Here is a 16500-nt window from a genome sequence, read left to right on the forward strand (position 1 = left end):
TTTTTTCTATATTTTAACATTTATAAACCAAATGTGAATACATTATAATAGTTTTATTTTCAAAAATAGTAAGAATAAAAATCCTAACCCAACCATCAAACAAAAAACTCTGATACTTAGTCTTGACACAGGCAGGAGATACAATTAAATACAAATCTGGACAGGCGTGGTGGCTCATGGGAGGGAGGGGAGGGGGGGAGGGGGGAGGGGAGAGGGGAGGGGGGAGGGGCGGGGAGGGGGAGGGGGAGGGGAGGGAAATAAGACAGGGAAGTAGCACTTGCTTTCCCAGAGAGCAAGACTTCTTGTAAAGTTTCAATAATTAAGGCAATGGGCAAAACAGCACAAAATTAAGCAAACAGAACAGTGTACTATGCCAGAGAGCCCAAACCCATGCACATAAAGACATCTGACTTGGCTCAGTGTAGTGATGAGGCATGAGTCATCTGTAACCAATACTTTTGGAGGCCGAGATGGAAGGATCACTTCAGGTCAGGAGTTCAAGACTAACCTGTGCAACAAAAGTAGTACTACAGAACAAAGAAATGACTGTCTTCGTGACAGTGTTAGGAACACTGGATATCTCTATGAAAAGGAAAATGAATCTTAATCTCTCCCCGAAACTATAAATATAAATGTACTGCAGTTGAATAGATCAAAATATGAAAGGTAAAGCAATGATACTTGTTTCCTGATCAAGGAAGCAAGAAAAAATAAAAGAATTTTTCAAAAAAACAAAAACTTTGGCCGGGCATGGTAGCTCACACCTGTAATCCCAGCACTTTGGGCAGCCGAGGCAGGCAGATCACAAGGTCAGGAGATCGATACCATCCTGGCCAACATGGTGAAACCCCATCTATACTAAAAATACAAAAAATTAGCTGGGCGTGGTGGCAAGTGTCTGTAGTCTTAGCTACTTAGGAGGCTGAAGCAGGAGAATCGCTTGAACCCAGGAGGCGGAGGTTGCAGTGAGCAAAAAAAACTTTGTAAGTATCTTCACGGCCTTAGAGTAAAAAATGACTTTTTCAATCAAAAATGAAAACCTTAACCATAAAGAAAAACACTGACAAATTATACAATACGAAGCTTGATGCATAATATTTCTCAAACACAAGAGTGAAAAGCAACATGAGAGTGGAAGATATTGGCAATACATATATCAAACAAAAGACTTCTACCTTAAAAGACTTCTATCTAAAACACATAAGGAACTCCTAAACATCAGCAAGAAAAAGACAATCCAATTTTGCAAATGGGCAAAAGATTTAAACAGGTACTTCGCAAAAAAAAAAAAAAAATCCAAATAAGTAATATGCCTATGAAAAGGTGCTCCTTCTCATTAGTCATTACAAATATATAATAGGTCAGGTGCAGTGGCTCACACCTATAATCCCAGCACTTTGGAGGCTGAGGCAGCTGGATCACTTTGAGGTCAGGAGTTCGAGACCAAGTTGGCCAATATAGTGAAACCCCTTCTCTACTAAAAGTACGAAAAATTTAGCCAGGCTTGGTGGCAGGTCCCCGTAATCCCAGCTACTTGGGAAGCTGAGGCAAGAGAATCCTTTGAACCTGGAAGGTGGAGACTGCGGTGAGCCAAGATCACACCACTGCACTACAGCCTGGGCAACAGAGCGAGAGTCCATCTCAAAAACACAACAAAAAGTGTATATATTATATACATACACACACACACACACACCCTATTGATAAGAAATTCCACTAAATATATATCCAAATTAAATGCACACACATGTGCACCAAAACACACATAAAAGAATGCTGACACCCATATGAACTGTACTAACCTAAACGTCCATCACCAGTAAAATAAACTGGTATATTTTAAAAGATTATTCAACAATAAAAATGAACATACTAGAAATATATGCAATATAAATTTCAGCATTTAAAAAAAACAACCAGGCATGAAAGAAAGCACAGTATGTGATTCCGACTGCATGGTGAAAATAGACAAAACCAAATTACAGTGTTTAGGGATATACGGTTAGGTGATAAATCTTAAAAAAAAAAAAAAAAAAAGCAGGAGAATGATCAGCATTAAAGTATGAATTGTGTTTATTTTTAAAGAAGAAGAGACGGAACAGTTAATGGCCGGAAGGACTCATAAGGTAGGCTTCTGGGGAGTTGACAATGTTCTGTTTCTTGGTTTGAGTGATGGTTAAGCGAGTATTTGCTTTGATAAATCACTGAGCCACATGTTATCACTTTGTGTACGTTTCTGTATGAATGTTATTTTTCAAATTTTAACAAAAGGTTAAAAAATCCTATTTTATACAAGATACATCGGAGGACACAGGTATATCTTTTATTTCAGAATACACAGACACAAGTGAGTAAAAATTTCAATAAAAAACAGCAAATGAAAAAACTGTAAATACAAGAAAAAATTTTAATACAAAAAAGAGCTACCATTTACTAAGTCCTTAATATTCCCATTGTGATAAATGAGAAAAGTAAGGCTTATAAAACTAATGAAAACAAAATTACATACTATGCAACAGAGGTACAATTCAAACCTAGGATTATATCGTTATAAAAATCAGCATTCTTTAACACTACTATAGATCCCATCATAAAAACCAAATTCCATATGCCATTAATCCTACAGTGTGTCCTTTATCATATTTTACTGTAAGTTTTGAGCTTTTCAGGTTTGCTTCTCCCCACCCCCTGCTTAGTGCTAACGGAATTCTAGCAGCCCTCCTAACCTCTAGGTTAAAACTCTCAAATAGGGGAAAAAAGAAAAAAAAAGTTCCTTGCTCCCTCTAACTGCAGAAAAACAGCATTCTGCATCAAACCTAGTTCTGACAAAGTGGCATCATGAAAACTTAATTTACTATTCTCCTATCTAGTAGACAGATATCAAAAAATATGTAATCCTATCCTAGCTTCTGATATTAAACAGTCTTTGCTAGTATATTTGTAAAAAGCAGTCTTAGGACACTGAGCATTCAGAAATTGTTATTGTGTTCCCCTATATGTTACTTAAGCCCTACAAGCTTGTACCTTTGACCCACATCTCCTACTTAATAATTTGTCTAAAGCACATTTTGTGTGACGTTCTTTTGTTAAGCCTCATTTGCACTTCTTTCTCCTCCATAAAAAAATAAATCCCTTGTCTCTACTGGATTCTTTATAAATAAAAGGTGTAATCTATGAGATGACAAACTCAGGCAAAGAGCTGAGGGCTGAGGAACGATACTGTAATGTAACTCAACAAAAGTAGAATTAACTTTCATTTGGGTCTCAGTGGAGAAACTTGTGTGCCTCTGTGTTCTATTTCTCTAAGCTGTGTTAAATGTTAGTAAGCTGTATTTGCAAAGTAAGAAAACTACATAAAGATCTTCATTGTTTTCTTGTGGGTGGGTGCAGCTGTTATTAAAGAACGATCCATATAATAGGTGGAATAATATTTGTGCAAACTGAGATATCTCCTAAAACTCAGAGCTAGTTAAGAATTGCTGAAGTTCTAGTTAAGAATCTGTTAAAGTTTTTGAGATTGAAATAAATGTATTGATGTTATTATCAGATTTGAACCTTAATCTGATAAGGTAAGAATTTCCTTTCTTTGTTGATAATTCAAACTCAGAGCAGAATGAGTTTTCCTGAGATGCAATTTCAGGATTCTAGATTCAGGTTCTAAAAAATAACTCACCGGTCAGACGCGGTGGCTAACACCTGTAATCCCAGCACTCTGGGAGGCTGAGGTGGAGGCATCACAAGGTCAAGAGATCGAGACCATCCTGGCCAACATGGTGAAACCCCATCTCTACTAAAAATACAAAAATTAGCTGGACGTGGTGGTGCGTGCCTGTAGTCTCAGCTACTCAGGAAGCTGAGGCAGGAGAATTGCTTGAACCCAGGAGGCGGAGGCTGCGGTAAGCAGAGATCATGCCACTGCAATCCAGCCTGGCAACAGAGCAAGACTCTTTCTCAAAAAAAACAAAAAAAAACACCATCTGACAAAGTTACCTTTCCTCAGTAAGAGTGAGGAAATCAGCCAGGTGCAACGGCACACACCTGTAATCCCAGCACTTTAGGAGGCCGAGGCAGGCAGATCGTTTGAGCCCAGGAGTTCAAGACCAGCCTGGGAAACATGGTGAAACACTGTCTCTACCAAAAACACAAAAATTAGCCAGTCTCAAAATAAATATACAGATTTTTTTAAGTGAGGAGGAAATCATCCTAGAAAATAAACAGAACGGGATCATTTCCTGAATCCCAGGAAATGCTATAAACATGTTCTCTTCTGAATGTATAATTTACTATAATAAACTGAGAAAAAGAGGTATTCAGTAATGTCAGCCCTTATCTGTCTTGCCATAAAAGTTATTTATGAGTTATTTTCTTTTCTTTACAAAGGATTGCCCTAAAATCTAATACTATTTTTTTTTATTGCTAAATATAGTTGTACTCCTTCCTGTGAAATTCAGAGATTCCCAAATAGAGACCTCACCCTATTGAAGCCAAAACACCATGGCTAAACAAGTTGCCCACTTCGCAAAAAAAGGAATGAACATATAAAAATAATCAGGGTTTATACAATGACCCACTAGAGGAAATTACTATGAAATAAATAAATAAAGCACAACTTCTGTAGTAAGCTTGATTACAAAAAGAACTCTAAACTGTTAATGTACACTAAAATATTAACTATATGAAAAATTAGCTTGCAGAGAGCCAATCTAAAATATTTTTATAAGGAAAAGATGCCAATTAAAGCTTAATTCCATTGAGTTATTATTCTCAGAAAATTAAGAAACACAGATTATATAGTATTATAGTACTATGGTGTTCAAAAAATACATTATTAATTTAAATAGTACAACTTTGTTTTTGATGGCCTCAGGAGAGTTGTAAGATAAAGAAAACTATGCAGATTGTCAACAGTCCACCAATTAGCAGTCATAAAAGAGCTGAAGAGAAAGACAAAATAGAATCTAAGCCTAAACCTTGCTATTTAGTAAAGGGTAACTATACAGGTTGGGCAACAGTGTAACACCATCTCTACAAAAACAATTTTTAATTTAGCCAGGCATGGTGACATGCACCTTTAGTCGCAGGTACTTGGGAGGCTGACATGGGAGGTTTGCTTGAGCCTGGGAGGTTAACGCTGCAGTGAGCTGCTATTATGCACCGCACAGCAGACCTCTCTCTCAAAACAAAAACAAAACCAAAACAAAGGCCAGGTGCAGTGGCTCAAGCCTGTAATCCCAGCACTTTGAGAGGCCGAGGTGGGCAGATCATGGGAGGACAGGATTTTGAGACAAGCCTGGACAACATGGTGAAACCCAGTGTCTACTGAAAATACAAAAATTAGGCGGGTGTGGGATCATGCACTAGTTATCCCAGCCACTAGGGAGGCTGAGGTAGCCAATCGCTTGAACTCGGGAGGTGGACGCTGCAGTGAGCCAAGATGGTGCCACTGCACTCTAGCCTGGGTGACAGAGTGAGACTCTGTCTCAAAAAAACAGATAAAATAAGGGGGAAAAAAACTCTGTAAACACTAACTTATAAAGATATAGTAATAAACTCTTTAACAAGCCTTCCATACTAGACTGTTAACCAAAAATTAGTACAAATAAATTCAAGAAACAGTTTAATTCAGGTTTATGTAATATTCCTGATTAAGTAAACCCTTTGATAATTTGGTGTTTCAAAATTATATGCCCTCTCCAAAATTACCACAGTGTAAAATAAAAATGTTATCACAGCATTTCACTTAACTAAATTAAGATATTTTCTCTCAGAGAATGCCAAAGTACATAAAACTTCCTATCAAACAAGTAAGTTCAATCAGAATAACAGGATCACTTAAGTATTTAATAACAGCCAAAGTTAGTAAAAGCTACCAGTTACTACACACTTTATATGTCAAGTGCTACATTTTGAGCTTAAAATCTTTCTTTCTCATTTTAAACCTCACAACAATCCTCTAAGGTAGATGGATACCATCATCATTCCCGCTTTGCAAATGAAAAAAATTAAGGCTTAGATCACACACAGTGGCTCACGTATGTAATCCCAGCACTTTGGGAGGCTGAGGTGGGAGGATCACCGGAGGTTAGGAGTTTGAGACCAGCCTAGACAACATGGTGAAACCCCATCTCTATGAAAAATATAAAAATTAACCAGGCATGGTGGCATGCACCTGTAGTCCCAGCTATTCAGGAGGCTGAAGCAGGAGAATCGCTTAAATCCGGGAGACGGAGGTTGCAGTGAGCCAGATCATGCCACTGCACTCCAGCCTGGGCAACAGAGCCAGACACCGTCTTAAAAAAGGTAGGGCGCAGGAGCTAACGCCTGTAATCCCAGCACTTTGGAAGGCCGAGGTGGGCAGATCACGATGTCAGCAGATCGAGACCATCCTGGCTAATACAGTGAAACCTTGTCTCTACTAAAAAAATAAATACAAAAAATTAGCCAGGTGTGGTGGTGGGCGCCTGTAGTCCCAGCTACTCGGGAGGCTGAGGCAGAAGAATGGCGTGAACCCAGGAGGCGGAGATTGCAGTGAGCCAAGATCACACCACTGCACTCCAGCCTGGGCAACAGAGGAAGACTCCATCTCAAAAAAAAAAAAAAAAGCTACATTATTCACCTACATGCTATATGCTACTACCGTATGTATTATTTTCAACCTATCAGAATGCATGGAATTTTTTAACTAAAAATGACCTTGACAATAATCATTTATTACCAATTTTAGTAATGTCAGTGTTGTTTCCAATGTACGACATCACTGCAAAGCACATAGCATTGGAAGCAATGCAACAAAATGTTTGGTTGAGTGAGTACCTTTTCACTCAATATTTTTATTTTATAGATAATTTAAATATCTGATATTAGCTATTAATTAAGGTAATTCCATTACACAAGATTTCAGGGTTTGGTAAAGGTACACTGAACTTTTGCTTTACCAGTTTTTTAAATGACAACCAGAATAGGTTATTAAAGGATGAATTTTAATATACAGGTATCTTTCTTTCCAGGCCAGGCGTGGTGGCTCATGCCTGTAATCCCAGAACTTTGGGAGGCCAAAGTGGGTGGATCATGAGGTCAGGAGTTTGAGACCAGCCTGGCCAACATGTACTAAAAATACTAAAATTAGCCAGGCATGGTAGCTCATGCCTATAGTCCTAGCTACTCGGGAGGCTGAGGCAGAAGAATCGCTTGAACCCAGGAGGCAGAGGGTGCAGTGAGCTGAGACTGCACCACTGCACTCCAGCCTGGGGGACAGAGCAAGACTCTGTCTGAAAAAAAAATAAAAGTATCTTTCTTTCCATATCCACTGTGCTTCACAGTAAACTGATATTCACAGGATGCAGAAGAATTACCTTACTTTCAAAGGCAAGAAGAAATGTTACATCTTCATGTGTAATATAGAGAGAATTCAGGCATACTACAATAGTAACCTAGGCAAGCATAATTTAAAGTAACCAATAAACTAAAAAGTCAAATATTTCCCAGGACAGAATCCCAGGCAGAGCAAGTTTAAAATGGCCTGGGCAACATGGTGAAACCCTGTCTCTAAAAAAAAGTACAAAAATTCAGCCAGGCATGGTGGTGCACACCTCTAGTCCCAGCTACTCAGGAGGGTGAGGTGGGAGGATCACCTGAGCCCAGGAGGTAGAAGCCGCAGCCTAGGCAACAGAGTGAGACCCTCTCTCAAAACAAAACAAAACAAAACAAAAAGTTAAAAAATAAAAAAGCAAAAGTTTTGTGCACCGTCACCTATCTATTTTAGATTAAATAGATAATTATAGCCATGACTCCTTTTAGCTTTAAAACAGTAACTTTAAATTTTATTCAAACTCTAATCTTAATAATAAAGACTGTTAAAATGTTTCTGTACTCATTTTGTCAAAACCAAAAAAAAAAAAATTATACATGCAAATAATTCAAAACCTTTTCAGAGCATAAAATTCATGTTACTGATATGCTAGACATTGCTCCCAAATTAAGATCAATTCAAAACAATACTTACATTAGACACAACTGTAATAAACGCATGTGCTATAAGAAATGGCAAAGTTTCAGGAGTTCCATATTCAAAGCAATCCTTCATGAGAGAAAGGCCATTTTTCCCACAAAACAAACATACATAACGAAGCAAATGCAATGGTACTTCTACATCCTGGGAAAATAAAATATGTCATTATTTGAAAACGCACGAATAATTATTATCTTATTAGCAATAGTGGAAAGATACCGATGAGAAACTCAAAAGACATACATAAATAATAAAACATATGGATGAAGCTTTGTTAAAAAAAGAAAAAGAAAAATAATATTTTCCATAAAAGAATAAAAAAGTAAACACTTACATTCATATCACAGAATGCCCCTAATATGTTACTTTCTTGAGTTGATATATCCTAATTTAAAAAAAAAAAAGCAAATAAAATTAGGTTACAACTACTAATCTTTAAAAAATACAATTCTATAAGACTGATTTTATAAAAACTGAATAAACAGACTATTTTGCAATTACTCCTGATAAACAGTGATACTCCTAACTGAAGCTAGTATTATTCAGCTCTAAGGTATATTTTAGTCCTCCTTTAAATAGAAACCATTCCACAGTACATACTACGCACTATTTTGCCTTATTAAACATTAAGTAATCTTGCCTTAAAAACATAAATGTTTAAAATCTCAGCACTTTCGGAGTGGATGGATCCGCTGAGGTGGGTGGATCACCTGAGGTCAGGAGTTCAAGATCAGCCTGACCAACATGGTAAAACCCTGTCTCTACTAAAAATAAAAAAATTGCCAGTGTGGTGGCAGGCACCTGTAATACTCAGGAGACTGAGGCACAAGAATGGCTTGAACCTGGGAGGCAGAGGTTGCAGTGAGCTGAAATCACACCATTGCACTCCAGCCTGGGTGACAGAGCAAAACTGTCTCCAAAACAAACAAACATTAAAAAGTTTAAAATAAAACTAAAGGTAATTCTGATAAAAATACATTATAGTTAAGTGGTTTCTGAGTTTTGGAAAGTTTCTCAACAAACTTTTTCATAGTTTTTGAAACTGTGCTCCGGAATTCCCTAGAGGTAACACTTGAAGAGTTACACAATGTGCTTTCCATGCAAAAGATTTAAACTGCCTAAAAGCAAAGTTATCCATTGTTGGTGAGTGTAAGTTCGTATGAACTTTTTGGAAGGCAATTTGGCAATATTCATCAATATTTAAAACATACATTGTCTTTAACCCAGTAATTCTAGCTTTTTGTCCTAACGAACTAATTACAGTAGTACTGGAAAATAAATGCATAACAATGCTCATTAACCCATAATTAGTAACAACTGACATCCATCAATTTGATGGTGGCATAACTATTCCAGCTAATTTTTTTTTTTTTTTTTTTGAGACAGAGTCTCGCACTGTCGCCCAGGCTCAAGTGCAGTACTGAGATGATCAGATCACTGCAACCTCCGCCTCCCAGGTTCACGCCATTCTCCTGCCTCAGCCTCCAGAATAGGTGGGACTACAGGTGCCCACCACCATGCCCCGCTAATTTTTTGTATTTTTGGTAGAGACGGGGGTTTCACCATGTTAGCCAGGATGGTCTCGATCTCCTGACCTCGTTCGTGATCTGCCCGCCTCGGCCTCCCAAAGTGCTGGGATTACAGGCATGAGACACCTCACCTAGCCCTAACTCTTAACAATAAGGTGAAACAGGCATGAGGGATCTTTGGGGGATGATGGAAATACTCTAAAATTAGAATGTGATGATGGTTGCACAACTCTGTAAATCTACTGAAAATAAACTGTACAATCAAGTGATTTTTAGTTACAACTTTAAAAGGCTGTCTGAAAATAAGGCAAAAGCTTATGTACAGACAAAACACCTATGTTACATTTCTGAAAGAAGAAACTTTATGATGATCTGATCTTCATAATTTTTACATTTGGAAATATCTGAACTTATGTGTTTTTTAGAGAAGAGAATGAAGAGAAAAGACAAGCTCAAAGGCCTTTCAAAGTCTGTGTTTTGTATATTCTGTATTTAATTTTTCACACAGAGGCCAGGCATGGCGGCTTATGCATGTAATCCCAGCACTTTGGGAGGCCGAGATGGGCAGATCGTTGAGATCAGGAGTTCTAGACCAGTCTGGCCAACATACTGAAACCTTGTCTCTACTAAAAATACAAAAATTAGCCAGATGTGGTGGTAGGCACCTGTAATCTCAGCTACTTGGGAGGCTGAGGAAGGAGAATTGCTTGAACCCAGGAGGCAGAGGTTGCAGTGAGCCACAATCACACCACTGCACTCCAGTCTGGGAAACAAAATGAGGCTCTATCTCAAAAAAAACAAAAAAAAAAACAAAAAAGGCCAGGCACGATAGCTCACGCCTGTAATCCCAGCACTTTGGGAGGCCGAGGCGGGCGGATCACGAGGTCAGGAGATCGAGACCATCCTGGCTAACATGGTGAAACCCCGTCTCTGCTAAAAATACAAAAAATTAGCTGGGTGTGGTGGTGAGCACCTGTAGTCACAGCTACTCGAGAGGCTGAGACAGGAGAATGGTGTGAACCTGGGAGGTGGAGCTTGCAGTGAGCCGAGATTGCGCCACCGCACTCCAGCCTGGGTGATGAGCAAGACTCCATCTCAAAAAAAAAAAAAAAAAATCACACTGAAAAGACTGCTTTTGGCCAGGCCCAGTGGCTCACATTTAGAATCCAAGCATTTTGGGAGGCTGAGGCCAGCGAATCACTTGAGGTCAGGAGTTCAAGACCAGCCTGGCCAATATGGTGAAACCGCATCTCTACTAAAAATATAAAAACTGGCTGTGTGCAATGGCTCACACCTGTAATCCCAGCACTTTGGGAGGCCAAGGTGGGCGGATCACGAGGTCAGGAGATTGAGACCATCCTGGCCAACATGGTAAAACCCCGTCTCTATTAAAAATACAAAAATTAGCTGGGCATGGTGGCGCACACCTGTAGTCCCAGCTCCTCAGAAGGCTGAGGCAGTGGAACTGCTTGAACCCGGGAGGCAGAGAATGCAGTGAGCTGAGATCGCACCACTGAACTCCAGCCTGGGCAACAGAGCAAGCCTCCGTCTCAAAAAAAAAAAAAAAAAATAGAAAAACTAACCAGGGGTGGTGGCGTACACCTGTAATCTCAGCACTTTGGGAGGCTGAGGCGGGAGGACTGCTTGAACCCAGGATTTCAAGACTAGCCTGGTACACATGGGCGAGACTCAATCTCTATTAAAAATTTTAAAATATTGGCCAGGCACGGTGGTGCATATCTGTCCTCCCAGATACTCAGGAGGCTGAGGTGGGAGGACTGCATGAACTTGGGAGGTCTAGGCTGCAATAAGCCATGTTCATGCCACAGAGGAGAGAGGTGGTGGAGAAAAGAAAGAGAGGGAGGAGAGGGAGAGAAGGGGGGAGAAAGGGGGAGAGAGGAGGGGAAAGTGGGGGAAGGAGGGAAAAAAGTAGGGGGAGGGAAAAAAGTGGGGGAAGGGGGAAATTGGGGGAAGGGAAGGGGAAAGTGGGGGAAGGGGGGAAGTGGGGGAAGGGGGGGAAGTGGGGGAAGGGGGAAAAGGGGAGGGAGGGAAAGGGGAGGGAGAAAGGGGAGGGAGAAAGGGGAGGGAGAAAGGGGAGGGAGAAGGGGAGGGAGAAAGGGGAGGGAGAAAGGGGAGGGAGAAAGGGGAGGAGAAAGGGGAGGGAGAAAGGGGAGGGAGAAAGGGAGAAAGGGGAGGAGAAAGGGGAGGGAGAAGGGGAGGGAGAAAGGGGAGGGAGAAAGGGGAGGGAGAAAGGGGAGGGAGGGAGAAAATACTGCTTTTATGATCAGAAAGCTAGAAATTTTCATCTGAAAAAAGCTACCAAAGAAACCCATTCATTGCCATCACCTATTTTAGATATTTAAGTTACACTGCTGAAATGAAGTCTGAAAACCACTGACTGAAAGCAATCATACAGAACTCAGAACATTTCAAAATAAACAAAAAATGCCCTTAGAAAAATCAATTCTCAAAGTAAGTGTACTAAACTTCCTAAATCCACTCCTAGCTATGACAACTGGGGCCAGAGGCGAAGCCTTATGTTAGTCTCAACAAACTTTTTCATGGTCTTCAAAAAGTCCAGAATTTACGACCTCCTGTGGTACTGTTAAATACAGAATCATGGACCAGGTGAACGATGCTATAATCTTAAGAGTCAAGATTTCTAGTGCTTAACATGGACACAGTTAAAAAATCTCCTAGCGGTCGGCGCAGTGGCTCATGCTTGTAATCCCAGCACTTTGAGAGGCCTAGGCAGGTGGATCACAAGGTCAGGAGTTCAAGACCAGCCTAACATGGTCTCTACTAAAACTACAAAAATTAGCAGGGTGTGGCGGCGTGCACCTGTAATCCCAGCTACTCAGGAGGCTGAAGCAGGAGAATCGCTTGAATCCTGGGAGGTGGAGGTTGCAGTGAGCCGGTATCATGCCACCACACTCCAGTCTGGGCGACAGGATCAAAACTCTTTCAAAAAAAAAAAAAAAAAATCTAACAGAGTTCTGTCCTGATATGCAGCGTTACTCAGGTTTGATTACATCTATTTTGCTGATTCAGGGGAACTGTTTTACCACTCTATTTCTAATCTGAATACATAAAGCTAACATCCTAAAATGTTGTTATAATCGCATTTTTAAGTAGTATATAAAAAATTAACACAGATCTATAGGTTAAAAAAACACTAACACTAGGAAGTCTCATTAAAAGATGAATTAACGGCCCTGGGCGCAGTGGCTCACGACTGTAATCTCAGCACTTTGGAAGGCTGAGGCAGGCGGATCACGAGGTCAGAAGGTGGAGACCACCCTGCCCAACATAGTAAAACCCTGTCTCTACTAAAAATACAAAAAAACTAGCCAGGCATGGTGGCAAGCACCTGTAATCCCAGCTACTTGGGAGGCTGAGGCAAGTGAATTGCTTGTACCTGGGAGGCAGAGGCTGCAGTGAGCTGAGATCACGCTATTGCACTCCAGCCTCAGCGACAGTGCAAGACTCTGTCTCCCAAAAAAAAAAAAAAAAAAGGCAGTATTTTTCAAAAGTTCTTATTTTAGGTAATCCCTGAGAAAGGCCTTAATAAACTTATCAATGATTTTTAAAGTCTTGGGTTTTTTTCCTCAAACACCTCCCATTTACTACATGAGTTGATCCCATCCTATTTATAGCAGAGAAATTTGGTTATTTTATTTTTATTTATTTATTTTTGAGACAGAGTCTCTTTCTGTTGCCCAGGCTAGAGTGCAGTGGCCGGATCTCAGTTCACTGCAAGCTCCGCCTCCCAGGGTTACGCCATTCTCCTGCCTCAGCCTCCCCAGGAGCTGCGACCACAGGCACGCACCACCTGCCTGGCTAGTTTTTTGTATTTTTTAGTAGAGACAGGGTTTCACCGTGTTAGCCAGGATGGTCTCGATCTCCTGACCTCGTGATCCGCCCGCCTTGGCCTCCCAAAGTGCTGGGATTACAGGCTTGAGCCACCACGTCCGGCCTATTTGGTTATTTTAAAAGAGAAAACAGAGAGAAATAAAAGAGTAACTATAGCGGAAAGGCAAATCTATGTAAATTAAGCAAATGTTGCTCCACAATCAAACCACAAAGAAATCAATGTCTCAAATAAAATTTTCACTGAAAAGGCAGTCAGTGATGTTGGAATTAGTAGTGATAATTGTACAACGTTGGAATTATTCTAAAAGATACTAAACTGGCTGGTCGTGGTGGCTCATGCTCATAATCCCAGCACTTTGGGAGGCTGAGGCAGGAGGACTGCCCAAAGCCAGGAGTTCAAAACCAGCCCAGGCAACAGAGCGAGACCCTGTCTCCTCAAAAAAATTAAAAAACTAGCTAGGCATAGAGGCATGCACCTGCACTCCCAGCTACTTAGGATACTGAAGCTGAAGGATTACTTAAGCCCAGGAATTCAAGGCTACAATGAATCGTAACTGTGCCAGTGTACTCCTCCAGCCTGGGTGACAGAGGAAGACCCTGATTCAAAAATTTAAAAATAAGGCCAGGTGCGGTAGCTCACGCCTATAATTCCAGCACTTTGGGAGGCCAAGGCTGGCGGGTCACAAGGTCAAGAGATCGAGATCATCCTGGCCAACATGGTGAAACTCCACCTCTACTAAAAATACAAAAATCAGCTGGGTGTTGTGGTGCGCGCCTGTAGTCCCAGCTACTTCGGAAGGTAAGGCAGGAGTATCGCTTGAACCCAGGAGGCAGACGTTGCAGTTAGCTGAGATTGCGCCATTGCACTCTAGCCCAGCGACCAAGTGAGACTCCATCTCAAAAAAAAAAAATTTTTAAAGCCTCGTGTATATAATCTCTCTGATTATACCATATGTATATTTAACATAAATGCAGTGGTTTCTCTCCTTTCTACTTTTTTAAAGATAGGGTCCCACTCTGTCATGCAGAGGCATGATCATAGCTCACTGCAGCCTTAAACTCCTGGCTCAAGTGATCCTTTTGCCTCAGCCTCCCAAGTAGCTGGGAATACAGGCATGTACCACTATGCCCGGTTAATTTTTTTTCTCTTCTTTTGTAGAGATGAGCTCTTGCTATGTTGCCCAGCTTAGACTTGAACTCCCGGCTTCAAGTGGTCCTCTTGCCTTGGCTTCCAAAAATGCTGGGATTACAAGTATGAGCCACTGTACCTGGCCCTTTCTATCATTTTCATAATCTTTTTCCCTATACTTAGAAAAAAACTTACACTAGGGCAATATCTCATTTCACAGAATTACACATTAATTATTCAGGATAAAGAATGCAACTAGCATGGCAAGGCACCGTGGCTCACGTCTGTAATCCCAGCACTTTGGAGGCCAAGCCAGGAGGATCACCTGAGGCCAAGAGTTCGAGACCAGCCTGGTCTCGATAAACCCCATAAACACAGATAAATCCCATCTCTTAAAGTAACAATAATAAAAATAAACTTAGCCAGGCACTGTGGTGAGTGCCTAGTGTCCAAGTGACTCAGGAGGCTGAGGTGGGTGGATCGTTTGAGCCCAGGAATTCAAGGTTACGATGACCTATGATCACACCACCGCACTCCAGCCTGGGAGACAGAGCAAGACCCTGTCTCTTAAGGGGGGGAAAAAAACTAGGCCGTTCCTCCTTTTTATTCTGAATTAATATTACTTATGTCCAATTACTGAACCTTTCACAATATTAACGGCTTTGATGGGGACAATAGGAAAGAGAGGAAGGAAGAGACAGAAGGAGGGGCTCCAAGTTTCCATATTATTTAGAATACAGTAGTTAGTTCAAAATGATTTAGAAGTAGTGCAACAGAGTAAGACCCGGATTCTAGGACTCTTCTCAGCTATATGCCCGATGAAATCTTTTAGCCTCTGTAGGCCAGTTGCTTCTTCTATAAAATAAAAGTGTTGAGTAGGTTTCTAAAGACACAGCTATCAAAATACTAACAGATGAGTTTTGAATCTTGTCCTTCTAAGAATTTTGGCCAAGTTGTGCCTCTTCAAAAAATATTAACTACAAATAAAAATCAAAGGCTTCAGAAAGGACAGCACAGCAGTACAAAAAAAGAGACTGGATGGACTATTTCCTCAAAGGAAAGTGGGATAAAAATCTCTAGTAAGCTTTATTACATTTAATTTGCTTTAAAATAATTGTGTGTATATACACACAAATTTATACATATATATAATTTTATAACATGTATGCTACCAAGTGTTTGATCTAGGACCATATGAAACAGTTGACCCAACTTACCACATTTAATTAAATCGCCATTAGGACAGAAACTAGAAATTTTAGAGCACTTGTAACAGATCATTATTAACATAATAGAAACCTGGAAAACAGCTACTATGAAAAGAAAATTTTAAAAGCACATATCTAATATATTATAGAATTTGGTATAAGGAGGTTACTCCTTTACTATATCTATGGGTATTTTTTGTTAGAATTTTCCTCAAAGACCTCACAAAACCATTGCTTTCAACCAAGTAGTAACATAAAATACTCAAGAAGAGTAATCACAAAGCACTTTAAAACAAAGTACAGGAGTGTAACTATGCCTACATTTAGAGATTACCATTTTTGAAAATAAGAAAGAACACTGATAATCAAGTTTATTTTAGAAGCAGCAGATTCAGTATTGCTTATAGTTCTGTATCATTAAGAAATTTTTAATTGAAAAAAATTTATGTGAATTTCACATATCTAAGTCCCTAACGAAAACTATTTTCAGCATCTTTCAATTACCAAGTTAAGATACTAAAGCACCGTGTAGATGGTGTTTATGTAGATTAAATGTTTCAAGTTTGCCTGATGGGACTCCTTTGTTGAAAAAAGACTGAGATGACTTTTTCAGAATATTTAATATATTTATATCATGTAAGAGATTAATAGTTTCTATACTGGATGATCATAGGCTAAGATTTTTAGAAGACAGAGCACAATCTGATTTTAAATACTCTTTTTTCCCCCCTAGAGCAGGAGTGAATGAAAGTT

General features: G+C 39.9%; 1 protein-coding gene across 5 annotated transcripts in view; it reads right to left on the bottom strand.

Annotated features, from left to right (window-relative positions):
* Positions 1-16500, bottom strand: part of USP34 (ubiquitin specific peptidase 34) — a 288549-nt gene that overhangs the window by 203069 nt on the left and 68980 nt on the right. For all 5 annotated transcript variants that reach the window (XR_004443955.1, XR_004443956.1, XM_033239152.1 and 2 more), the window contains exons 4-5: positions 8343-8393; positions 8003-8152 (exon numbers count right to left, since the gene is read on the bottom strand). Coding sequence is in view for 3 of the 5 variants with exons in the window: in XM_033239152.1 (XP_033095043.1) it covers positions 8003-8152; positions 8343-8393 (201 nt within the window). In the remaining 2 variants the exon portion in view is untranslated. The remainder of the gene's footprint in view (positions 1-8002; positions 8153-8342; positions 8394-16500) is intronic.

This window comes from Trachypithecus francoisi, unplaced genomic scaffold (genome assembly GCF_009764315.1).
Source record: "Trachypithecus francoisi isolate TF-2019V2 unplaced genomic scaffold, Tfra_2.0 Lachesis_group17, whole genome shotgun sequence".
Classification (NCBI taxonomy): Eukaryota; Metazoa; Chordata; class Mammalia; order Primates; family Cercopithecidae; genus Trachypithecus; species Trachypithecus francoisi.